Source organism: Syzygium oleosum, unplaced genomic scaffold, assembly GCF_021117445.2.
Source record: "Syzygium oleosum isolate NSW1041296 unplaced genomic scaffold, Sole_v2.1 Sole_v2.03, whole genome shotgun sequence".
Classification (NCBI taxonomy): Eukaryota; Viridiplantae; Streptophyta; class Magnoliopsida; order Myrtales; family Myrtaceae; genus Syzygium; species Syzygium oleosum.
The window spans coordinates 20,234,708-20,260,874 of NW_026607487.1; the positions used below are offsets into that span (position 1 = coordinate 20,234,708).

At 41.8% G+C, this 26,167-nt stretch overlaps 3 protein-coding genes and 1 pseudogene across 5 annotated transcripts; 2 read left to right on the top strand and 2 right to left on the bottom strand.

Moving 5' to 3' along the window:
- Positions 1-205: 205 nt before the first annotated feature.
- LOC115666185 (putative receptor-like protein kinase At3g47110) lies at positions 206-3,531 on the bottom strand (annotated as a pseudogene).
- A 2,135-nt stretch (positions 3,532-5,666) lies between these two features.
- LOC115666184 (zinc finger CCCH domain-containing protein 25) lies at positions 5,667-9,035 on the bottom strand. 2 transcript variants are annotated; one of them, XM_056309694.1, is made up of 5 exons: positions 8,853-9,035; positions 8,388-8,692; positions 7,518-7,627; positions 7,201-7,388; positions 5,667-6,495 (listed from the first exon to the last, which is right to left on the bottom strand). In XM_056309694.1, the coding sequence occupies exons 2-5, from the start codon at positions 8,558-8,560 to the stop codon at positions 5,920-5,922; spliced, it is 1,047 nt and encodes a 348-aa protein (XP_056165669.1). In that variant the 5' UTR covers positions 8,561-8,692; positions 8,853-9,035; the 3' UTR covers positions 5,667-5,919. The 2 variants fall into 2 exon arrangements, with proteins under 2 accessions (XP_056165669.1, XP_056165670.1); XM_056309695.1 differs by lacking the exon at positions 8,853-9,035 and having other exon boundaries at positions 8,388-8,790.
- Positions 9,036-10,530: 1,495 nt separating this feature from the next.
- On the top strand, positions 10,531-21,371 carry LOC115683870 (villin-1). Of its 2 annotated transcripts, none has more exons than XM_056309709.1 (23): positions 10,531-10,749; positions 11,429-11,517; positions 11,796-11,895; positions 12,225-12,293; positions 12,697-12,933; positions 13,361-13,538; positions 13,626-13,758; positions 14,284-14,449; positions 14,856-15,006; positions 15,094-15,179; positions 15,291-15,446; positions 15,591-15,659; positions 15,967-16,035; positions 16,152-16,289; positions 17,074-17,202; positions 17,292-17,439; positions 17,575-17,585; positions 18,533-18,673; positions 19,006-19,131; positions 19,222-19,284; positions 19,562-19,682; positions 20,254-20,432; positions 20,828-21,371. In XM_056309709.1, exons 2-23 carry the CDS (start codon positions 11,462-11,464, stop codon positions 20,939-20,941), a joined length of 2,640 nt encoding a protein of 879 aa, XP_056165684.1. In that variant the 5' UTR covers positions 10,531-10,749; positions 11,429-11,461; the 3' UTR covers positions 20,942-21,371. The 2 variants fall into 2 exon arrangements, with proteins under 2 accessions (XP_056165684.1, XP_056165683.1); XM_056309708.1 differs by having other exon boundaries at positions 10,534-10,749; positions 19,562-19,781.
- Positions 21,372-22,572: 1,201 nt separating this feature from the next.
- Positions 22,573-25,831, top strand: LOC115683874 (non-specific phospholipase C1). Its single transcript, XM_030608511.2, has 3 exons — positions 22,573-23,771; positions 24,647-24,823; positions 25,272-25,831. The coding sequence occupies exons 1-3, from the start codon at positions 22,673-22,675 to the stop codon at positions 25,589-25,591; spliced, it is 1,596 nt and encodes a 531-aa protein (XP_030464371.2). The 5' UTR covers positions 22,573-22,672; the 3' UTR covers positions 25,592-25,831.
- Positions 25,832-26,167: the final 336 nt, after the last annotated feature.

Here is a 26,167-nt window from a genome sequence, read left to right on the forward strand (position 1 = left end):
ATTGATCAATTGGAGTAAATCATGCTACCATCTATGCTTTACCGATGATCTTAGGAAGTATTGAGTTAGGTATCTGGGTCGGTCTGAGCGTTTGGAGATGTATTAGGACATCCCAGTGACAAACAATCGACATGTTTTTCGTGCGAGCTAATTTATGGTTTAGACTTCATCGGCAAATCTAAAGGAAGGGGATAGATAAAGTGGGCAACGTTGAAGAAGCCACCAAGGAACGAGTGCATTCCGCCATATATTATCATAAATAGTACAGTAGTCACAAAGGTACTTGCTATGGTGAAATCTCTGATGCAATTGTTGCTTAGCCAAGAACTGAAGGCTACTCTTAGTCAAGCTGTAGGAACCGTGCATCATGATCGTGTTCTCTAGCCAAGGAACTTTGCCCTGATTTCAGAAAGTTCTGTCACAACATCTTTCATCTTCATGCGCTCATTAGGACTTTCCATTGAGCATAGGACTCCAAGCCTGAAGAGAGCAATCAAGCAATCGATTTTGCTCGTTGTGGCTCTACTGCTCTCGACATATTCTTCATCAAAATGGGCTCTGCTGCTCTCAACATCTCTGTGACTCTGATGAGCTTGTGCTTCTTGTAGCAGTGAAGGTTCAACAATCTCTTCCACTCTTCCATGCAAAGCTATCTTAGCATATTCTTGGAGGGTCATCCCATCCTTAAACATGCCATCTGTAGGGCGTTTTCCAGTGAACATCTCCAGTAGCAGAACTCCGAAACTGTAGACATCTCCAGGCATGGATGCTTTGCCACCCATGCCATACTCTTAACAAAATGCAACGAAACTCAATCAAACATAGAGATGTTTTGATATACGCAAAAGTGATTTTCTGCTTACTATTTATAAATCCAAAGGTTTCGGCATTTCTATCCATGGAGGGTCAATATAGAGGAAGATGGTGAAGTTATTACCTGGAGGAACATAGCCGACTGTTCCCTTCACTCCTGTTGAGCTGCTTTGATTCGGTGAGCAGTTATCTGGTAAGGCACTTGGTAGAAATTTTGCTAGCCCAAAATCTCCTAGATGAGCTGTCATATCATGATCAAACAGAATGTTGCTCGGCTTTAAATCACCGTGAACTACTGAAGTTTCGCATTGGTTGTGAAGATAGTCGATTGCCAAGGCCATATCAAGGGCTGCATTCAGTCTTTGGACAAGGCTCATAATTCCTCAAATCAGGTCGGACTTCAGACTTTGTTACTTCAGGTTGATCTTCTTTTTGGTGCAACCACTCGTCCAAACTTCCATTGTGCATAAACTCATACACTAGAGCTTTGAAATCGGCACCCTGAAAGTCAATGCTTGAGCATGTGGTGATGATCTTGACGAGATTGCGGGGACGGACACTTCGCAATGCCTCGCATTCTGCAATGAAACTCTTGAAAGCTCCCTTTCGTCTGAGATTGAGTACCTTGACTGCTACCATCATCCTTTCTTCTCCAAGAATTCCTTTGTACACAGAGCCATAACTTCCTTCTCCAATCAAATTCGAAGATGAGAAGTTATTGGTGGCTTGCTGGATCTGAAGATACGAAACTTTTGGAAAGTGTTCTTTGATGGATGGTTCTGAAGATCGTTTCCTTCCAGATTTCCTCGGCCTGGTCAGACTAATCACGAAGCACGCTAAAAGGAGGAAGCACAAAACGGTCTATGGAATCACTAATTTAAGAGTTCTCTGCTTCTTCTTTCTGTGGATTTTGCATGGAGGTAGTCCTAGTTCCTCTGTACCCCCACAGAGGCGGCTGTTCCCAGTAACTGTTATGGCACTGACGTTCCAAAATAACCCATCATGCGGTACTTCTCCTTCGAGGTTATTGAATGATAAGTTTAGATCCTGCAGGAGAGTGAAGTTCTGTAGGTACTTCGGAATTTGACCGGATAACTTGTTCCTTCCTAGGTCAAGAAGGTGAAGGCCTTTTAAAGCACTGAGAGAGGAAGGGATGCTTCCTTCAAAGAGGTTGTTTCCCAGATCAAGACGCTCTAGCATTGTGCATTCCCCCAATGTAGTAGGAATGACTCCCGACAACCTATTGTCAGAAACATCCAATTCTACAAGGTTGCTCATATTACCCAGCTCTTGGGGCAGCGGTCCGTTCAAGAGATTTCTAGCCATATTAAATGAAATGGACATGAAAGGAAAGGTGACGGCCTCTGCTGGTATTGTGCCAGTGAGGTTGTTACTGGACAGGTTAAGTGTTTCGAGTCGTTGACAGCTTCCTATACTAGAAGGTATATTGCCTTGTAAACTATTTTCTTGCAAGAACAGTCTTGTCAACTGGCTAATGTTTCCAAATGAGGGGGGAATTGCTCCAGAGATTTTGTTGTGGGAGAGGTCGACTTCTAATAATTTGTGAAGCTTTCCAATGTTTTCAGGAATTACACCTATAATGAAGTTCCTAGACATATCCAAGCGAGTTATACCTTTCAAGCTTTCTATTCCACTTGGAATTTTGCCAGATATCTGGTTTGATCCCAATAATAGCCATCCGAGCTCACTTGAGAAGTTGGAAACTGAAGGAGGTAATTCACCTTCAAATTAATTCCTGCCTATATCCAATATTTGGAGTCCGCTACAGTTGGTTAAAGAAGTTATAAAACTGAAGCCGTCGTCCTTCAAATTTGTCAACTTGTTCGTAGAGAAAACTAATCTGCCAAGCCTCTCTAAGTTTCCAAGGTTTAGAGGTAGGGTTCCAGAGAAACTATTGTCGGCGAAGTCGAGTTCTACCAGTCCTGTTGCATTGGGTAGCGAAACAGGTATTTTGCCTGTGAAGCTATTTCTTCCAACATAAAGCCCTTCTAGATTAGGAAGAGTGAAGCCAATATCAGGCTGAATTTCACCATGCAGTCTATTGTTTCCCACATCAAGAATTGAGAGAGAAGTAAGATTATAAACTGATGGGGGAATAGTCCCAACGGCAGCGGGAATGGTACCTTGTAGATGGTTATCTGAGATGTCAACTTCAAGCAGTGAACTTAAATTTCCTAACCATTCTGGAAAATTTCCTGTCAGGTTGTTTTCGGGAACTAGAAAACTAATCAGTTTGATTAGCATATTCTTCGGTTCGACTAGGATCTTACCTGTTAACTTGTTGCTTGTCAAATCAATGCCCAGAAGTTCTGAACAAGAAGTCAAATTGATAGGTATCTCTCCCTCAATAGCGTTATAGCTGAGGTTGAGGAACTTAAGTCGGTATAAACGACAAACCTCCGGAGGGATCTGACCCCGGAAGCCATTGCTGGCGAGGTAAAGATATTGGAGGAAGGAGAGATTTCCTATGGATGGTGGTATCGTGCCGACCAACTGATGATCCATTAGGTTCAGAGCGGTGACCCTTTCTTTGTGCCGGCGGCTACATCTTACACCAGTCCAATTACAGAAAGGCAGAGAGTCATTCCACGAGCTCATCACCCTGAATGGATCGTAAGCTATATGGTTCTTGAGGGAGATCAATGCGACTTTGTCGGGTGCATCTTCGGAGTACGCCGCCGTTGCCGGGGAAGACATTTATCTCGGGGGCATCAGCATGCATGTCAGAATGCTCAGAAATATGGGAATGCATGAACTGGTGCAGGCTTGTGAACAAAGTGCTCTCATTGTGAGGAATTACAAGATTGCGATAGAGGAGGAAGTTTAAGGTCTAGTGTGGGACGATGGAATTGCATTGGCATATTGATATTGGATCTGCCAAGGGCATCACAGGGAACTGAAAATAGCGCAATTTCCTCGCATGCGCTGCCCTGACAGCGATAGAAACATCCACATCGGAGACTTGATTGTCTGACTGCAGTTTGATGACTCGGAAAATAACAAAATTTTGCGGGAAATTTTGCTGCCGTCACGTACTGTTCATGTCATTCTAGTACTATCAATCAATGCGCTCCAGGACTTACTAGTCTTAGTCAAATTTGTATGAAAGAGGTGAGGCATGACTTTGCTAGTGTGAATGTGATTAGGTGATACAGGGACCTTTCTTATTACAACTTTATACCGTGTGGAATCAATTGGTTAACAAATCTCAGCCGTTGGATGACGGTAATATACAGTACACTATTCTATCTTAAGAATTTCGTGAGATACGGGACTCGCTCTTATAGAAATTACATTAGGATACATAGTCAATATCATCGCTCTATTCTACACGCTAGAAACAATCGAAAAGCCGTGGCTTCAGCATGTGAGTGACGTGGTCCACCGTTTCGATAGATGGCAACTTAAAAGGTTGCGAATTCTTGTATCTGTCGCATCGTGCTCCGCCAAAAACGAGTCATCGCACCGTGTAAACTGGGATGAGTGAATTATTGCATCACTTGAGGCAATGTTAGATCACACACGGACATGCGAAAGGGGTGGGTGTGGTTATAATCTCCCTACGCTTTCTTCGGTGGTGGTAGTTTAGTCTCCAATCTAGAACTCGTGTAGGAATGAATGACGTGCTTATTTTACGGTCGACCGTCGATTCAAGTTGCTCGGGTCTTCTGAGATATTCTCCATCCACAGTAAGTCAAGATTCCTTTGAAATGCCATGGCACACTGGAGGAACGTGTTTGTTTATTTAAGATTGTCCCCACGGTATTTGTCACTCACTGGAGCTTTTTCGACTAGAATGCGTCCCACTCGCAATTGTGCAGCACTAGGCGGGGCATCGACTTTATTCATGTAAGCCATAGTCAATCCTTTGCTAGGAAAGAATTAAGCAGGCTTTTCCCAAGGAAGAAGGATCTTGTTTCCTCAGTCACCAGTTTCGCACGATTCGTGATGCTTTCCGCTCTTTTCCGAGGCAATTCCTTGCTCGTTTGGTGCCCACTAGATCGGATCAACCACAATCGTCGATCATGCGAGCGCTATATGAGCCGCATATATGGGTGGTACGTGATCGATGGGTGTGATCTGGCCTGGATCTGAATCAAAAGTACCCTTTTTACAAAGATGGACGTAACGGCTTAAAATGACTTCTTTATCTTCTTAGAACTCAGCTTTAAGCATAAACTAGGAAGAGTGAACTTTGAACTGACATGCTCAAGAACGAGCTGAGTTGGCAAAAAATCAAATTCTGTGAAATTTTTTTCAATAATCAACATGCAAATTTCAGTGCTGAGACGAATTTTCGATAATCGAAAGTTTTCCGCATTGCCATTCAAAATGGTTTGGCAATCGTGCTTCGGCATCTGGAAATTGAGAACTGGAGGTGATCAATGTCTCGAGTAAAAGGTATGTTATGCCCTCAAGGATTAGTCTCTCAGTCAGAATAAGGTTCTCATTTTTGCAATAAATATCGTTACTATAGACAAGTAAATATTAGTAAATGTGCAATTCACATGTCCAGGCTATAAGGATGAAGATGCAAAGGGGTGTACTTTTCTGATTGAATAAAGTGGGGTGGTTTATTCAACATTGGATCTCCGAAAGTAAGAAATGAACACGAACGAGCTAAATGCCGAGTTTATTAAGAGCTCAAGGTAGATGAATAATTCTCCTGAGTATGCTTCTTCTTTTGTTAGGATTCTCACGGTTTTTGCCTACTCGGCGGGTGAACAGAGTGGAATACAGTTTGAGATAATTTTTTCGATGACAAAAGAGCATAGTAACTAGCATTTTGATTTCTAAAATGAATTAGTAAGTTTCTGATACTAGTCTATCCATGCAGAATTCAGTAACTCTTTATATGCGCAAGTAATCATCTCTCGACTCTTCCATCAAATTTGCCTTCTGATATGAATAAACTGAGCCGTCGAATATCCTGGTTTAGCTAATGCAAGCACTAGGAAAAATCCTCGTCCACTCCACAGCAACTGGATAGGGATCCATCTCTCTCAGAACTCTCAGAAGACTACAAGAACAAGGTTCATTCATAGAAGGGAAGTCGCCTGTCTGATAACCTCCCTAAGAGAATAATCATCTCTCCCTCCGATGACGAGAAGATAGTTCTCTATCATATGTTGACCTACTATCTGATTCGTGCTTCTTGGATCGACTCTCTTCCTTCCTCTCATAATCGTCTCTTGATCTAGGCTTCGTATCATCGTCATCATGCCGTCTCGATCTCTTTTCTTCTCTCCTGTCGTAATCTTCTCTCCTTCTGGGCTCGTGATCATCATCATACCTTTTAGTCCTTTCTTCTTTCCTGTCCCGGTCTTTCATACCTCGCTCAACATTGTCATTATTCCCGTCCCTCCTGAAGTTCTTATCCTCCCTCCTATCAAACCTCCCTCTTGACTTTTGTTCAAAATCATCAGGATCGTGCCTTCTTGATTTTCTGTGCTCCTCGCCTTCACGGTCTGCCTCCCTCTCCTTAGCAGTGAAACTCGAATCCATACTTCGCGACTTATGGCCATCTCGCGCTCTAGATTCAGGAAGACCGTTGCGTGAGAGACCCCTAGACCTTTTCTCTCCCCTTTCTGGACCATCAAACTTGTCATGACCCCACTGCCCATCCTCATCCTTGGCACCCCAGCCAGTGTTAGCAGCTCTCTGTTAATAGAAGATCACAAAAAACGAATCCGTCAAATGATAGACAGTAAACATGCTTGAAAATACATAGAATTTGCTTCCAAATAGAAAACTCAACACAACACAACAGATAAGTTAACATCTCTACTAGCGTTCTGATTAAATAGACAGATTAATGGTTCCCAGCTTGGCACGAACAGCAGTCACAAAAAGGTGTTTAACATTGTTCAGAATCAGGAGCCCCATAAAAATTTTATCCACCAATGTGTAAATTGCCAACTGAATATATTATATACAGAGAAAATCCATGAACTCTCATAGATATGTATATATATGTTCGATCAGACCGTAACTCGTTAAATTTAAAAACAAGATCATTGCAATTTGACAATCAGAAAAGGAAGGAAGAAAAACCTTTCAACTCAAGCCATCCATTTCCTTGCCTCCTAAACCAAACCAGAAGAAACAAGAAAGACTAGAAAATTCCGATACTTTCTAGCTCCAGCCAGTAAATTTGGTATTGCAGCAAAGGGATCACAAAAGAGATTATACTATCTACATCTTCTCCAGTGAAAAGAAAGTCTGAACCAACAGACTTGAATTCAAGGTGCTTCAAGCGTATTTCCTCGGCCAGATTCCAGAAGAATAAGCATCTCAAGTGCATCCATTATATGTTCCAAGAAAGCATGATAATGGTAACATCAAACTGACATTAAAGCATCTTACTTGCTCATCATGTGAAAATTTGCACCCAGCTCCGCGAGTGCACTCGCCTCTTTGGAAAGCACGGCACACGCCCCGTTCTGCCCTCTTTCTCTGCTCTTCCTCCTCATCCTCTTCTTCCTTCTTCTTATAGCTGCTGACATGGTCTACTCTTATAATTCTACCCAGTACTGATGCTCCATTCAGATTATCTAACCATCAATCAGAATCACGAGAGCTTAAACAATCAGTCTAAACCAAACTCAAGATAACCAGCCAGTAAGCACAACCGTGCATGTACATTGGTGGAGAGAGAGAGAGAGAGAGAGAGAGAGACCAACCTACGGCAAGGTTTGTACTCCGTTGATCCTCGTATGCAATGAATGCAAAGCCTTTTGATTTACCAGTACCCTTGTCTCTAACTAGGTTTACATCGACGATCTCTCCGTACCTTCAGAAACCAATCAGGAGACTAATTAATGAAAAAGAAACGTCAAAATCATTTTCAAAAGCTGTAATGAAGACTAAAAATAAACATGCATGACGTGAATATCTGTATCCATTAATAAGATGATGAGGCAAGAGATCACATTGAAACAGCTTTATCTGGCCCTTGATAAAGGAACTGAAGAAAAGCAAATATCAATCACAGTTCCACTAAAAACTTGATTTCACATATTGCAAGACATCAATTCAAAAAAAATATGATTAAATCTTCAAAAACTGTAAATACTACACTACTTGGGAAACCAAAATATTCGAGGCCCTAGGCTGTCACCAATGCTAAAAAATTTCTCCACTCCACACTCTCCGCAGCCTGGACTGAGTATGCCAACTAATACAAAGAATCGAAACATTGCAGCAGCTGGTGATTTCCCAACCCACACATATCAGAACTCCACATATTAAAGCCTGGAAATCAGCTAAGAATGCAGGACAGATCTATAACATGCGATGTGAAATGTCTAAGTGCTCATGAAAAAAAAAATTAGAGATGATTGGGCAAAATGTCATCATGCAAGTCCGAAATTCTGGTCCTCTCGACACCTCACAAAGTGGCAAAGTCGAGTCATTTACTTGAATTGGGTCGTTTCAAGTCACCTTCTTATCACAGTTTGTAAAAAATAACTAGATTTTCTTGTTCCGTTTCGAAGGTCATCGAGGATCTTTGACTCCACAAAAGAAGCAGCCAAAGTAAGAGGCAAACTTACTGGGCAAAAACCGCGAGGAGATCGCCTTCGGTGAGATCGAAGGGAATGCCGCCGACGAACACGTAAGCAGAGTCCTTGTATTTGGCATGCCACGAGGCTTCGTCCGATATCCCCAAGGCCGCTTCTCTGCTGTTTATCTTCTGGATGCGTTTCACTAAGGTCAGTGGATTCATGTCGCTTCTCTTGCGATGTCTGAGGAACGAGCAGCGGTTCTATCTCCCGCTCTCAGCTCTACGGCCAAATCCTTCACCGTCGAGTTCACTGAATACGCCGATCGAACGAATTGATCACGAGAAGCAGCAAAGCTACAGCGGAACGTAACAGAACACGAAGCGAGGATGAGAAAAAGGACCGACGGACTGCGAGATTCGGATTGAAATGGACTAGAGGACAGCACGATCAGTTCCCCCGGGGGTGGAATTTAGGGTTCGAAATGGGCGCAAAGAAAAAAAGTTGAGGACTTACGGTGCGAGGTTGCCGAGCTGCCGCCGCTAGTAGTGAGGCGCGACGGCCATAAAACCACCGATCTCGGCTCGTGTACGAAGGCCGAACGCGCACCGATTCGGCGGAGGCTCGCGCGCGAGAGAAGGCGGTGCGAGCCAAAAGGAAAGGGGAGAGAAGAGGGAGCTCAGGCTCTCCGACGCGTGACACTTATATGCCTTTAGAAGAGATACGCCAACATTACGGGGTTTAAACATTTCGAGATAAAAGATCAGCAACGAGGAATTATGTGGCGACGGATAACGAAGAAAGAATTTAAGCTCTGTTTATTTTGTAAAAAATAAATAATTTAAAAATAAAAATTCGGATCGTTTGAAGAACAAATAAATAAACACGTTGAAAGTACTAAAATTTGTCGTGCAATTGAATTTTAAAATTTTTAAAAAGTGCGATCAATACGAAAATACAGTTAAGTTCTAAAACTTTCAAAAAGTATAATAAAGTTTTGAAATTTGTTAATATTTTCCTTAGTCAAGTTGGACGAAGTTAAGGGAATGTCTTGATTGTACCAACTTGACAAATTTATTTGAAATTTCTCTCAACTCCAAAGGGATCGTGGATATTTTCAATTAAGAGCGTGCACGAGTAAAGACCTGATTGACCTAGAAATAATTGATAAACGATCTATACTACAGACAAATTTAACTTATTACAACTTTGTTACGATAAAATGAACCATTGAATAACTCATTATGGCTTGTCCACCGCGTTACAACAAATGAATTATGTTCCGACTTGTTAAAGCGCAATGCATTACAAAAAAACACAAAATTGCCACGACAAATCGAATTGTGACGTGACCAAATCAACTTAATTACGATAAACAACATGTCCTTGCGCGATACTACATTTTCTATTCGTATTATAATATAAATGGGTTCAATTACAATGCACTGTACAATTTCTTATGATTAATTCTAACAAACTTACCACCGTCTAGCTTAAACAAGTAACGAACGACCAAAATCCTCGTCCTTTTTGTCACTTCATATACATGTATATATGTGTGTGTACTTTAGAAATTTGATCTCCAATCGAGTTGCATTCGCTTATCTTGTTTGGTCGAAATGGGACGCTCCGGGCCGCAGCCGGTGGAAAGAAGCTGAGGAACCCCGGGGACCTCTAGAGCTGCCCCAGGAGAACGAAGAAGCCGAACGCATTCGGATCGGTCCGGAACGGGGTTCCCGGATCCCCTCGACCCAAGATTTCAAAAGTGAAACCGGAAATTCTTCTCCTCGCCCCGATGGCGGCCGGCCCAAGGAAAGTCTGGGCACCTCCATTTTCAATTTACCGTCACGTGGGCGGGCCTGGGGCCGAGGATGGACCCAACAATTGCGGGTCCGTTTGAAAAACTTGAAAAAAAAAATCCAAGGAGCCGATCCGGCGGGAACAGCCAAAAAAACACGATCGCTTTTTGTTTTTTTTTTTCAATTTTCAATTTTCAATTTTCAATTTCTTTTCACTTCTTCTTCTCGGGGCAGGAAAGCGAAAGACAATGGAAATGGTAATGGCAGGCTTCGGTTTTCTTTGTCATCTTCTTGGGTGCTCGTTTTTTCAGCGATATCATCAACATCATCACGAGGTCGGCCCTCCACTGAGCTGTACCACCAAAAAAAAGTCTCTCTCTCTCTCTCTCTCTCTCTCTCTCTCTCTCTATCCGTACCTAATAATGACGCGACACGCTCACCCTCCTGTTTCCCTCCACTCTCTCTCTCTCTCTCTCTTCTTTTCACTTTGCCGTTCGCTCTCGCTACTTCCAGATTCGGAGACGCGTTTCTCCGTTCGATTCAAGTTCCGATACCGAGCTCCGCCGTCGCGGTCGGCCCGGCGTTTTTCCTCGCTGTACTCCGACAGGATTCTCGTGAGCTCCGTCCTCCATTTTTTACGCTTCTTGTCTCCGGTTTCGCGAGTGCGCATGCCTGTGTGTGTACGAGAGAGAGAGTTGGATGTTGTAAGAAATGCCGTTTTGCGGGATGGGAGAATTGTCCGAGGGCAGGTAATCCGAGCTGTGGGGCTCTCCTCCTATTTGTGCTCCGTTTGGTCAGACAAGCATCGTTGACCGGGCGCTTTAAAGGGTTATGCTATACGTATTTGCCAGCGCGTTCCTTTACTTGTGCTCCTTAGTTATGGTTCTCAGATGATTTTGGTTGTGGACGCTATGATCCGCATGTGTCAGGGTAACCGTGTCATTGCTCGAGCCCGGTTTAGTGTAGACGTCGGTGCCATTCAGATTGGCTTCATCCCACTGCCAAGTGAGCTGCACTTTGTGCATGTTCCTGGCCCCCGGGAGAGCGACGTAGGACCCCTTCCATTTTTACGATACTAAACTGTCAAAAACAATCATATCTACGACGAAAAAACTTCGGCCACCTAATTTCATCCTAATGCAAACGGTGAATTACGCGATGCTTGTTGTTTGAGGGCGAATTCCTTTTTTTTAGATACAGAGATTGAATTATGGATGACCGCACGAGTTTTATGTTGACTGTGGCACCAATGTGGGTAAGTATACTGATTGCACGATATACTGCCTATGCCAGGTAATTTTCTGGAGTGCTCTCTAATGAGAGAAAATGTCTCGTTTGTCTAAGGACATCGATCCGGCATTCCAAGGTGCAGGAACGAAGGGGTATCCTTACAAACAATTTAGTTTTGCAAGTTCCTTACATATAACATGCGCAGTTTCTCCTTACAAATTTACGATATTGCTGATTCGAGGCATTTTGCTGGTTGATTTTCCTTTTCAGTTTGCTCGATTAATACCTATCGGTGTCACTAGTTTCGTCGTTGTAATATAATTCTTCAGGGACACCGGAATTTCTTATTCCACAGATTTGTTTTAATGTCTTGTGATCATGTTTTTCGTTTGAATAGTTGGTATCATCCTTAATGGCGTTATATATTCAGTGGTTTAGAGATCTGGTGCATCGAGAATCTTCACTTAGTTCGCATCCCAAGGGCTTCACATGGGAAATTCTATTCTGGGAGTGCGTACATAGTATTGGAGGTAAGCCTTTTGCCCTCTTGAGCCTGCTCTTCTGCAAGTTATTTCAAATTTTTGACCACTGGCATTGAGGATAGAACAAAGGATGGAACCTAATTTCCTCCTTTCCTTTCAAAGTTTTGAGGACTTAAGCAGCTTTCCCTCGTAGTATGCAAAGTCGTCAAGAAAAAATAATTCCCTTATTTGACTATATACACATATTTATTTTGAAATGCTATACCCCTGCCATGTGCAACTGCAAGAAGCCTGGCATCAACATGGCTATTCATTCATCTTCTTTGTTTGTACATCATGAGATTGACAGTTCAATTTCCCCCCTTCATTCGAGACAGACAGTTGTGGGAAAGAGTGGCTCTCCTCAGCATAGCATTCACTACTGGCTAGGAACCGACGTTAAGGAGGTACTACTAACTTTCTTACGTGTCGAAAGTTTCAGAAACCTCACTTTTGGTTTTTTATTACCATGTGCTGGTAGAGAAATTTAGGGTGCATAGAAGAAATGCCAATCACCCTTAAAGGTCATGAAAGTATGATATTTTGAGTAGGCCAGCTGTTTTCCCCTGCCTTTTTCCAAGTGAAAGAGAAGAGGTTGTGTGAATGTGAGAGGAACTGCTCCGAAACTCCACGACCTGGTCTGTGGGCTATAACCATCTCTAGAAGTGGGGAATGACGGGAAAGTATCTGAGTTCATGTACCTCTACTATATGGCACTGTTAGAAGATGCACGTGCAAACCAAAAACAGGCGTAGTTTTTCCGTTCTCATATCCCTGTTTTGTGTCATGTTTTTCCTTACAACTTTGCAGGATGATCTGGCTCTGGCATCAGATAAAGCCCTTGAATTAGATGAAGCCCTAGGGTCTTGTGCTGTGCAATATAGGGAAGTTCAAGGCCAAGAAACAGAGAAGTTCTTGTCCTTCTTCAAACCGTGCATTATACCCATCGAAGGAGTGTACAAGTCAGAAACAGGAATTTCGAATGGGGAAAAGTACTGCATCAGCTTGTTTGCATGCAAGGGAGAGCATGTTGTTCATGTTAAAGAGGTAAGCTCTGTTGAAATTGGTGAACAGTTACAGTAAAATTCTCGGTAGCTGCACTGGCCTAAGATTTAAGTCATTCTTCTTCATTTGATGAGAAATAAGCTACAGCAAAAACTAGTAGTGTTATGTTATAAAAGAGATGTCCTTGGAAAATGACAGCTAGAATATCCCAAGGGCCATGTAAATTATCTAGCGTATTAGGTGATAGTATGCTCACAATAAGGGACTAGTGGGACATGGACAGTAGAAGAATTGACCAATTTTGATTGTTGCAGGATTTTACCGTCATGTTTCATCCTGGGTAGATGCAAATATTCTCCGATGTGCAGTGCACTCTAGTGTTGAATTTATGCTTCCATTGTGTGCAGTGACCATTGACCCGTATATACTCTTAAGTTAAGAACTCTCTCTTGGTTCACTTTTTGAGCAGGTTGCATTTGGTCGGTCATCCTTGAATCACTATGATGTGTTTATATTGGACACCGCTTCAAAAATATTTCTTTTCAGTGGGTGCAACTCTAGCATACAAGAACGAGCTAGAGCTCTGGAAGTTGTTCACTACATTAAAGAAAATAAGCATCATGGAAACTGTGAGGTGGCAACCATAGGTTAGATCTACTTACTATCTCTCTCTCTCTCTCTCTCTCTCTCTCTCACAGAATGATCTGCCAGCATGAGCTGATTTAATGCTGCAGAGGATGGGAAGTTTGTTGGTGATGCTGACGTCGGCGAGTTCTGGAGTTTCTTTGGTGGCTATGCTCCTATTCCTCGAGATTCACCATCTGCATTCCAGAAGCAGGAAATTGTTCAATCTGTAAAATTATTCAGGTGACTAGTGCAATAATGTTGAAAATATTTTGCCATGACTGATTTCTGCTCTTGTATATTTGGTTCAAATAATAGCGCAAAATCTGTAACTGAGAGCAATAGTATAAGAATCATCTGAATTTACTAGCTAAGTGTGCAAACAATTTCTGCTTAAGTACTCAGTCATTTTGAGCTTTTAGTCTTCATGAAGGATGAGATGAATTAATTTGAACAAAATGGAAGTCATGTGTAGGTTGGGCCATAACTACAAAGTAGATAGCATGAGCATGCTAAGAAGGAGATATCCTTATCCATATGTTCATAAAATCCACTGAAATAAAAATATACATGTAAAGTGTTGTAATTTGAAGCAGATTGCTGTAATGGGAATATCTTATGTGAATTATCATTAAGTATGAAAAGAAACATAGAGATATACATATGTGGGCAAAAAGCATACCGTTGCGTCATCTGCACTAAATTATTTGTGATTGTCATTCTTGTCATTTTTAACTCCCTACGTGGTGCTCATGCATCCTAGTGCAGGATAATGACTCGGGGGAAACTATTTGAAGTAGCAAAGGAGCTATTGAGCCAAGAATTGCTCGACACAGATAAGTGCTATTTGTTGGACTGTCACACCGAGATTTTTGTATGGATGGGCAGGTGCACCTCAATGATGGAACGGAAGTCATCGATTTCAGCTACAGAAGTTAGTCTCTAAGTCTGATTCCAACCCCCCCCCCCCCCCCTCCAAAACAAAAAAGAAAAGAAAAAAAAAATCTCTGGAAGCTATAGAAATCTGAAATTTGACGAGTGCAGATGAAAATTCAAAATGGACTTAGGATTAAAAATATAAGACGCTTTGATTTCTTGTGCATAAAACTTCCAAATAATCAGATTTCTAGTTGTATCTTCCATTCCCTCATACCAACCTAATCATCGCACCATTGATCAGCTGATATATTTGATCAATTTAAAGTAAAATTCCTTTAGCAAGCCAGGGCTGTTCTTCAGACAGAAACTCTTTTGGTTGGGAAACTACTAAAAGATGCTTGCTAACAATTATCCCCATATTTTTTGTGCTGAGGCAACTCATCTGTGAATGCGTGTTTTAGGATTTTCTCCAAAATGAGGGCAGATCAACAAGGACTCATGTGACCTTATTAACTGAAGGATTAGAAACTGCCAGGTTCAAGTCACACTTTGTAAATTGGCCTAAGAAAGAGGAACTGAAGTTGTATGAAGAAGGTCGAGGGAAAGTAGCAGGTTAAGTACCTGATGAAAGAAATTGTTTTGCAGAAGCATTCAAGCTCTTCAGATATACCAACCTTTACTCTAATTTTTCCTGTTCAGCAATGTTCAAGCAACACGGTTATGATGTAAAGGAGCTTTTAGAAGATGACCATGAGCCACTTCTAAACTGCAGAGGGACAATTAAAGTAAGTTTTGGGTTTAGAAAAGCTTGACTGCCCCTGTTGATTGTGAACACAAACTTGACATGGTTCAACATGTTTTCTTTCAATGACCTTTTCTGTTGCTGTATACTTCAGGTCCTGCAGGTCAATAGCGGTGAGGCATCCCTTATTCCGCTTCCAGATCAGTCAAAACTTTTCAGTGGTGATTGCTATATTGTGCAGTACACTTACCCTGGAAAAGGAAGGGACGAGAATCTATTCTATGCTTGGTTTGGGCGTGCTAGTCAATTGGTGAGCATTTTTTTGCTTAACTTTTGGTGTTAGAGACTGTCTCATCCTTTATTTGAAGTTTCTATACAAGAGCTTTTGTTCTCTGTCCTTAAGTACAAATAACGTACCTTTACTTCCTGAATTAACTGTTTCTGCTGCTTGTAGGAGGATAGAGTTGATGCTCTTTCTCATATGTATGCCATTGCTGATTCAACCAGGGGGTTTCCAACTTTGGTTAGTTTTAATTCTTCATTCTCGCATCCTTAGCCTCTGTTTGGGAAGATGGGAAAAATGCGGGGAATGAAAGTGGACTAAAAATATAGGAGAAATTGTCAAATTTATGTGATGTGAGGTGGAGGGAAATTCAAATATTAGCCAGATTTACCTCTCCCACCAATCTACTTTATATAGTACCCTTAATGAATATGGATTTTGAGCCTTTCGTAAAGTATCACAAGTTTCACGACCCCCAGATTTGGATCAGTTCTTACATAGTTCTTTTAGGTCATGTATTCACCTCTAACTTGCTTTTATGTGACAGGCTCAGGTTTATCAGGATAATGAGCCAGAACAATTTTTCTCGATTTTCCAAACATTAATTGTTTTCAAGGTTAGGACACCTGTGTCTTTTATATTGTTAGATTGCATAATACATTCTTTGAGGTTGGCTTTCTATATAAGCTATAATCATCAGTTTCTGTTATTGACCTGTTGGCTTTTCACTAGGGAGGTAAAAGTTCAAGGTATAGGAAGCTAATAGCTGAAACAGGCATGCCTGATGAAACTTTTGATGAGACAAAGACAGCACTATTCCGTGTCCAAGGAAAGAATCCAAATAACATGCAAGCCATCCAAGTTGATCAGGTAAATTTAATCTTTTGAAGTTTTCTGATGGCGTCAGAGACCAGTTTCCTGTAATCCATGCCTTTAGTGCTCTTTTGAAATATATATATCGAATAACATGCAAGCCATCCAAGTTGATCAGGTAAATTTAATCCTTTGAAGTTTTCTGATGGCGTCAGAGACTAGTTCATGTAGTCGATGCCTGTAGTGTGATGAGGGGTATGCCCGTTCTTTAAATGTGTGTGTGTGTGTATTTCTGTCTTCCTTGCAAACAAACATTTATATGTATAGCGAAAATAATGGTAAATGTAAAGTATATGATGCTCCTTTCTTTTAACAGCAGGTTCTCTAACATTCCGCATACACTTCTGAAGCATGAGAGCTTGTGATTGCTGCATCCTGTTAATGTATTCAATTACCTACCATGTCTAAGATTTCACTGCTTCCTTTTTTTTTTTTTTTTTTTTTCTGTTTTTATGATTGGCTCTGTAAAAGCAGCAGTTATGTGAAAATAATGTTATACAACTTAACCTAATATTGTGCAATGATTTTGGCTCTCTTTTTTCTTTTGGTTTCGTCTTTAAATTTACTTTCTGAATTGAGGATACACAAACAAATTGATCTTGCTTTTGAATGTGGACTGCAATGGAATTGTGATTTTCTTTAAGATTCGTGTATGTGTCATATCCAGGCCTCTTGGCCCTCATATTGATCATTAGTTACTTTTCTTTTGTAATTTAGTACATGAAGCTGCATTTGATCTTGTTTTGTGAGTGTTATGTATTGATGACATGTGCCTTAGCAGGTTTCAAGCTCCCTCAATTCATCTTATTGTTACATCCTCCAGACTGGATTTTCTGTCTTCGCTTGGATTGGAAATTTATCTTCAACTGAAGATCATGAACTCCTAGACCGAATGATTGAAATCATAAATGTAGGCAGATGTTCTTTCTGTGTTCTCTGATGCTCAAATAATGCTAGTTAAGACATGCTCTCTTCCATTTATACTGCTTTCATTTGCAGCCCACATGGCAACCTGTGTCTATAAGGGAAGGAAGTGAACCAGATATATTTTGGCAAGCATTAGGGGGAAAGACTGAATATCCAAGGGAAAAAAAGGTGAAGCAATACATAGAAGATCCACACTTGTTCGCAGTGACTCTAATTGAGGGTAGGCAGCGCATTGTTCTCTCATTTCTTGTAAAGATAAAGTAGAAAAGCTATTCAGATGATTATCCTGGCATTGGCTGTCATGTCTAATTGCATTTATGGTTCTGGGCTGCTTGGACGCAAAATCTCCTCGCAGGTGATATCAAGGTATGCAAGCTGTATGTCTCTAAAAATGTGTAATCTATTAAATAGTTCATTGAGCCATTTCCCTTCTTAGATTATGTATTTTGCACATGAAACCTCATTAAAGAAAAAGAAGAAAGTAAAGAAAAATTGTTTTACAGATTACATTAGAGACTTTGGTCTTTAGGCCTTTGGGTAATCATCTCTGGTTCCTATCTGAACACAACCTGATTAATTATATCAACCACAACTTGTCAGTTTATGAGTTCAATGATGACCTAAAGGAAATTGCAACTGGTCCTGCGAACTCATCTAGCTTCAGAAACTATCAGAATCAGATATTAATATCTATTTGAAAATGATAAAAGGTGCAGCTGACAGCTCTATTGTGGGAACCAAATAACTGAAGCTTAAACAATGAACAAGTTGTTTTTCTTTGATTAGTGTAATATTCTTAAACGTGTTTGACATATTAATTAGAGATCTTTGCATCTTAGAAGCTAGACACCCTTACTACGTGGCTTTTGAGTTGGAGCACGACATATCCAAATTCAATATTGGCATATTTTGGAGTACATTATTCTATGGTATTTTCCGATACTCTTTCAGAGCTTGAAGGATATTTTCAAGTTCTGGCCAGTGGCTGCTAAGTGAATAAACAAATACAAAATAAGTATTTCATTTGTAGTTATGACTTATTATCAGAACACGGTAGGAAAAATATTCGGAAATCGCTGCTACATATATAGTCGAGAAAATCTCATAGGTGACATTTTCTCCTGAAGATCAGAGCATCTTAGGTTGCCTAGGAAATTTCTAGGTGAGCCAGCAGATGCCAAAATGATTATGTGATTTTCATTCTAGTTAAACATTGATTTTAATTTTCGCAGAAAGATAGAATTGCTTTATCTTGACACACACAGATTCTGTTAACATTGTGAATAACCTTCAATTTGCACTTTCTACTTCAGCTAAAAGAAATATACAACTTCGCACAAGGTGATTTGACCACTGAGGATGTTCTCATATTGGACTGCCAAAGTGAACTTTATGTTTGGATTGGGCGCCTGTCTAGTGTTACATCAAAAGAAGAAGCTCATACTCTTGGCCAGGTTTGCTGCTTCGTAATTACTTTCTTGCAGATAATCTCAACTGTAACGTTATTTAGTTGTAATGTGTTAGGCCCATGTTCACCATGGTGCATTCTGCCAACTAATTGGATTTCTAGCTTTCATACATTGATTCATTATGTTGAGAAACTGCTGCGCAATTCAGCCTAGATGTAACTGGTTGTGACAGTGCTTTTGGATTGTGTAATTCGTATCTTGCTTTTGTGCTTCTAGCACATTGGAAGGACTCCAAGATTATGACTTGTTTTCTATAGTAATGGCATATTGCATGTTCTGGTTCTTTTCATCACCAGCCTCTCACTTGGAAATGGCAGAAATTTCTTGAGATGGACATTTTGTCTGAAGGACTTCGTCAGGAGACTCCGATGTACATGGTTGTTGAAGGACAGGAGCCTCCATTCTTCACTCGCTACTTCTCATGGGATCCGTCACAAGCAAATGTTGGTGATTTTGTCACATTAGAAAACTCAACTTTTTCATCATAAGATGTTCATAGTCGCTTTCCAGCTTTTAACTAATGTCTTCCATAGATGCATGGCAACTCATTTGAGCGGAAACTTGCTCTACTCAAGCGTGGATCACAACATTCTGAAGTACGTCTGTTACGAGACCTGTTGCAATTTATGCTGCCTGCAACTTTTTGTATGCGCAAATTGTTCTTTCTCTGGAGCAGGAACTAAATACAAGAATAACGACGCTGTTTTTAAAGCTGGGATTACTTGCAATTAGCTAATATAGCTTGGGGCATTAATCAGCTTAAGGAAATCACTGAAGCTTACAGACTATGCTTGACAAAGAATAGTCTTCAAATTCTGTGCCAACAGTTGCAGTTGAGAGTTTCATTTCCATCGATTCTTCTACATTGTATAGGTATCTGTGAGAAATTCATGGCCTGCAGGCTCCAGAGGGGGCACCCTGGAAGGTTCTAGAAGAAATTCAATCAGTTCTAATGGGCGGGGGAAAAGTGCATCGCCTCCTCTTAATGTTCTAGGTACTAAAAGTTGGGCTTCAGAAAACCAGCTTCCTCACAGCCCTAGTCCAGTTGAGGTGAAGCTGTTCACAGGATCTTCTCCTCAGAATGGAAGTTCTGGTACTTAAAAGCTTCGGCACCCTCTGCATCATGAAGCTTAGTAGTAGCTATACTTTTTGAAGTACATGACAGCGCATCAATTGTGACGTAGTCCAAGAAAGGATCATGAATATGCATTTTACTAAAGATTAATAGATATTCACTAAATGAAAGGAAAGAAAAGGCCTTAACCTGTCCATGACCTGCCATGAGTTTAGATGGATCCCTCTTAATGATTTTTGACCTATTAACTCCCACCAGAAGTGAATGCTTATGACCCTTTAATCACTTGATCTGATAATCTTTATCCAAGTGGTCTCTTCACTGTGATTTCAAATCGCCCACTTGCAATATTTAGAGTATGCAATATTTAGAGCTGGGCCAGATTTACTTCTTCTTTTTCCGCATTTTCATTAGTTGGAACTGGAATCTACTTGTTTTTGTCCCTTTGTTTTTTTTAAGTATTGATAAGCTTCTCCACATGTCTGGGCAGATGATTCATCGGCATTTGCTTGGTCTCCTGCATTACAGCCAATGGTGCCTCCTGACAATGTTAGTGCTGACCAGGTTGAAGGAAGTGATGCTTCCAACAATTTGTCAATATACCCATATGAACGACTGAAAGTGAGATCAATGGACCCAGTTACGGGCATTGATATCACAAGAAGAGAGGTATAGTCTGCCCTACGCAATGGCACAAAAACAGTTAATCCATTGTCACCTCTATCCTACTTTCTTATTCTTGACCAAGCTATAAGATACAGAAGTTTTGCTCCTCAATTTAGTTCCTTTGGGCTGGAGCTATTATTAAACTTATTGGCCTTTTGGGCATTCACTCGGATGCTCTGTTTTGAGAAATTAAACATAGTTTCACAACTGTTGTGATTTTCTGTCTGTATCATCTGAAACATGACAATATCCTATCAGGAGCAGTTATTCGTGTCTCTACTACTCTCAATCTCATGGCTTGACACGTCGGTTTTCTAATATCTATGTCGTTTTGCTATTATGTATGAATCAATCTAGTCTGAGAACTGAAGCATGGTCATCTTTCTGGTGATTTTCAGGCATATTTATCTGAAGACGAGTTTCGAGAGATATTTGGAATCACGAAACAGGCTTTCTATCAGCTTCCTAAGTGGAGACAAAATAAGCTGAAAATGTCTCTCCATCTGTTTTAGACAGCAAACATTAGATGCGCCCTTTGCAGGTCTTCTAACTGTTGCAGATATAACGGAGTATATTTCTGATATGAGTGGTGGGGCTGCTTCCAGGTTATAGTATCAAATGGTTCACTCATTTGAGTCTGGAATTAAGCTTGAGGATCAATGTGTCATGAACATTTAATGGTCCCTATGTAGTTGAATGTTGGATGGAAGAGCCTCTCATTTACTTTTAGGTGACACTAGCAGGGGACAGTTAGTTGAGATCGACATGAAAGGCAGATTTTCTTATGCCGTCGAAATATTCTTTTCTTTTTGCAGTACATTAGAGGATTATAACCTGAGATGCTGAATTGTTTGGCCCACAGATTTGTCTAATTAGATGAATTAACTATGGATGGAGAACGATGTTGGTCCTGATTGGTTTGGTGTTTACTTCTCTTAATAATTTTTAATCTGCCGAGATAAGCCCTCCTTAGCATGGTTATCTTTTTAAGACTTTAATATCCGAAACGATGTGTTGCATTCTTTTGGTCTTGACTCAACAACCGTGTCCTTTTATTGGTACATATTGGAGGGATTGTGATTGGTGATGCTGGATTGCTCCATTTTGGGTTCCAGTTCAGAGATGAAGCTTTTGAATGCCAAGAGCAGCTGAAAGACACTGATATCAAACAAGAGATCCCGAGCTGCAAACTTCACGGCAAGTCCCAATTAAGGTGCGAGGGTCCTGCATGCATTTCGTCATCCATGACATGACATTTGATGTGGAATTTTACGAAACCCTGGCAGTGAACTCGCACGATTGTAAAAGAGATCAGGACATAGGCTAAAGCTGGACCATAAGCGTCTTTCTCAGATGCTGTTGCTTGACGTGCACGATTCCTTTCATCTCTTATGGCTCCATCCGGGAGCTAGATTTTTGAATGCTTATGTTGTAACTGTGTTGTTACCAAGCAGTACCAGAGAAGAAGAAATTGACTCCAATGACTTGGCCAGTTTTTCGTGGTTGTACCACCATGCCTATGGGTGTGCCCTATCTTCTTCTCCACTTGAACCATAACCTGGAACTGGGAGGAAGACTTTTATATAGACCTAGACCCGACATCCGCATACGGCGCATGCTAGTGGTTGTCGTATCTGACAAGCAATGAGGATCGCATGTGAGACACTCCTCAATTTTAAACAAATTGCGTACTGGACAAACCTTCCCCAATCACTGGCGCAGTGTTTTTGACTTTTGATTTGGTAGGGGAATCATTCTAGTTCCCAAGGAAAAGCATCCCCCAGAATATGCTCCCCCCGAAATACGATCTTTCTGCTTTCAAGTTGGGGGGCTCCATCCCGAGCAAAAATTGGCCCACCTTCTCCGTCACCGTCCAACTCCTACGGTCCAGATCTTGCTGCGTCATCACAGCTTTATCTTCAGCTCAGCTCCCCCGGCGACCGTGACGTGGCCTTCTTTTTCTGCGCCAAATTAATGTGGAGCGTGCCGTGCGAAGAAGAAGAGAAAAATCGCAAGGAAAGGAACATGGTTTTGTCAGCAGAGTGTGGGGCCCAGTTGTTGCACCAACTGCCACGTGTCACTTTGAAATTGACTTTTCCGATGAGTGCAGTTTGTATTCTTGTCGTCTACGTTATAAAAGTTCTTGGCCCGGACGCCCTTTCATTATTCCTCGGCCGGCGATACGATCGCCTGTACCTTTTTCCCTTGTTCCATTTCCCTTCGTTTCTCCGTTGGTCGGAAGTATGAGGTCCCTGCGGCGATCGGCGCTCGCCCCGCTGTTCTTCCTCTTCCTCGTCGCCTCCTCCCAGTCTCTCCACCTGAATCGCCAGAGGAAGCACAAGATCGATGGGCCCATCAAAACCCTCGTCGTCATCGTCATGGAGAACCGCTCCTTTGACCACCTCCTGGGGTGGCTCAAGTCCACCCGGCCCGACATCGACGGCCTGACGGGCCAGGAGTCGAATCCCCTCAACGTGTCGGACCCGAGCTCGCCCTCCGTCCGGGTCACCGACGACGCCGTCTTCGTCGATTGGGACCCGGGGCACTCCTTCCAGGCGATCCGGGAGCAGATATTCGGGTCCAACGACAGCTCCTCCGACCCGAACATGAACGGGTTCGCGCAGCAGGCGGAGAGCATGGAGGAGGGCAAGTCCAGGACCGTCATGAGCGGGTTCAAGCCCCACCTCCTGCCGGTTTACACCGAGCTGGCGAACGAGTTCGCGGTGTTCGACCGGTGGTTCGCTTCCATGCCGTCCTCGACCCAGCCGAACCGGTTCTACGTGCACTCGGCGACCTCTCATGGCGCCACCAGCAATGTCCGCAAGGACTTGGTTCACGGGTTCCCTCAAAAGACGATATTTGATTCTCTGGACGAGAATGGGCTCAGCTTTGGGATATATTACCAGAATATCCCCGCTACCCTGTTCTTCAGCGGCCTGAGGAAGCTGAAGCACGTAACCAAGTTCCATAGCTACTCGTTGAAGTTCAAATCGCACGCCAAATTGGGCAAGTTGCCTAATTACGTGGTGGTGGAGCAACGTTACTTCGATATGAATGTCTTTCCGGCGAACGATGATCACCCGTCGCACGACGTGGCGCTCGGACAGAGGTTCGTGAAGGAGGTGTACGAGACGCTGAGGGCGAGCCCGCAGTGGAAAGAGATGGCCCTGTTGATTACTTATGATGAGCACGGCGGGTTCTATGATCACGTGCCCACGCCGGTCTCTCACGTGCCTAGCCCCGACGGCATCGTCGGGCCCGACCCGTTTTACTTCCATTTCGACCGGCTGGGCATTCGGGTCCCGACAATATTGGTCTCTCCGTGGGTCGACAAGGGTACTGGTGAGTTTTCGTGACTGGAGTTGCTTCGGCGTTCGTTCTGTGTGGCGGAATCAGGAATGTGGTGTTGGTTTTCTTTTCATTGAAAGATGAGCTCTTGTGGATTATATGTTGCTTGAGGCGTTAGTTAAAGAACTTTAATCAATACCATAAAAAAAGATTTTAATCAAAAGCTTAAGCAATCCCGTGGAAGAGAAGACAGGTATACAAGATCTACTGAGACTTCATTTTTGAGCAAAAGTGGATGAGATGCTGAATAGCTCATTGTTTGTCCTGAACAGATGTTGTTGGATTTATGTCATCCTCACTTTTCATGTTGCCTATTCTTTGTAATTGACCTCGGATTTTGGTCTTCATGAGCTGGTTCTGATCATAACAGCTTGACCTTCAGTGATCATCCCGAGCCTCTCTGATCTATATTGATGCTCAGGGTCATTTCGATGGTGTCATTTCAAGATTGTGTGGTAGTTATGTACTTGTTTCCACCATAGATAGCTGAACTGTAATAGAACTAGTAATTGTTGCTGAAGCATGTTATTTGGTTTTTGCATAGTTGCAGTGTTGGAGTTGAATCTTTATCGCTGTACTCAGGGGTTTGTAAATTGCAACAGTGCTCTGAAAATATTTGCCTTTTCTTTTCACGAGGCTTGAGTGAGGATGATGTGTGATTCGATGAGTAAGTTTGCACATCACATAATTAAGTAACTTTAGCTACGAGCTCCCTTGGGTGAGAACTGTCTGGTTAAGCTGCATATCTCCTTTGAGACTGCCAAGATTGAACTTGATCATGCAATGTTAGATTGTTCGACTTTTTTTTTCTCTATGTTGGAGTTTTGCTCCTTTGAGGATTTGAATTAATTGTTTGGTGGTTGGTGCAGTGATACATGAGCCTCAGGGGCCGACAGCACATTCACAGTTTGAACACTCATCCATCCCTGCAACTGTCAAGAAGCTTTTCAATCTTAAGTCAAACTTCTTGACAAAGAGAGATGCATGGGCTGGCACGTTTGAGAGGTACTTCTACCTGCGTGACACTCCGCGAGACGATTGTCCAGGTATGTTTTATTTCCTTTGCTCGTAGTTCTTTGAGTGGATCGCACATCTGTCACAAGCATGATTTTATTTCTTTTTCAGATTTTGTTGGCTATTCCATATTTCCACGTCTCTTAGAGAACAGCTTTTACACATTTTTTAGCATGCTTAACCAGAAGATAATGCAACTCCATTCAGCCCTTTTCTATTGCATCTTAAGATACCTATGTCCACTGGCTTTCTACTTTAATTAGTTGTTGCTCTTAGGACTGTGAGTTGCTCATGTAAGTGACATTCCTAGATGATTGTTGTAATAAGAAAAGAGTTTCAGCTTTGAGGCTATTCTTTGTATTTCTTGGGAATAAGCCTTTGTCACATCCTGACAGTCCATTGTAAAACTGTACTTGTGATGTTCTTATTTCGAGAGAACAAATGATCGAAGGCCGATCTAACCCGGACTTATCTATGCAGAAACCCTTCCAGAGGTTACCACACAACTTCGGCCATTTGGGCCAAGGGAAGATGCTAAACTCTCCGAGTTCCAAGTTGAAATGATCCAACTCGCGCAACAGCTGAACGGCGACTACGTGCTTAACACCTATCCGGACCTTGGCAAAACCATGACAGTACGCCGAGCCAACAGATATGCGGAGGACGCGGTGAAGAGGTTCCTGGAAGCTGGAAGGGCTGCTCTAAGAGCTGGAGCCAACGAGTCTGCGATCATCAAGATGAGGCCATCCCTCACAAGCCGAAGCGCGGGAGGACATCAGAGCTGGTGCGAAGAGCTATGAAGGGATTTTTCTTGCCATCGCTGTCTGTATATAACCACCAGATCAATAGTGATGCTTCTGTTGTATGTATTAAGTTCAATGAGATCCTGCTACTATGGGATCTGCTCATTATTGGGCACTAATAGATTCAGGTGAAGTATAGTTAGAGACTGGCAAATGGAGACCATGAAAGACTCTCAAGAAATTGCAGTTGGCATTTTATGTACCCTATAAATCATAGTGGCAGTGCAGGTTTAGTGACATCAGGGCATGAGTCGAATTATCCGTACTTGGTTAGCAGCATGTTCAGATGACGAGTACTCCAATCTTAAATAAGGGCATTGAAAGTTTTAAAATTTGTTATGAAAATATAATTGAGTGCTAAAATTTTTAAAAAGTACAATTATGTATTAAAATTTGTTAAATTGATGTAATTAAGTTCTTTGGTTAATTTCGTTAAATTTGGTTAATAGAAAATGCTAATTTGGATTTTTTTTATTATTTTCTTTGATTAACGTGTTGTTGATGTGATTAATTTAAATAATATTTAGATTGAAATATTTGATTTGGATCAAAAGGATGTTGTTTTAGTTGTCC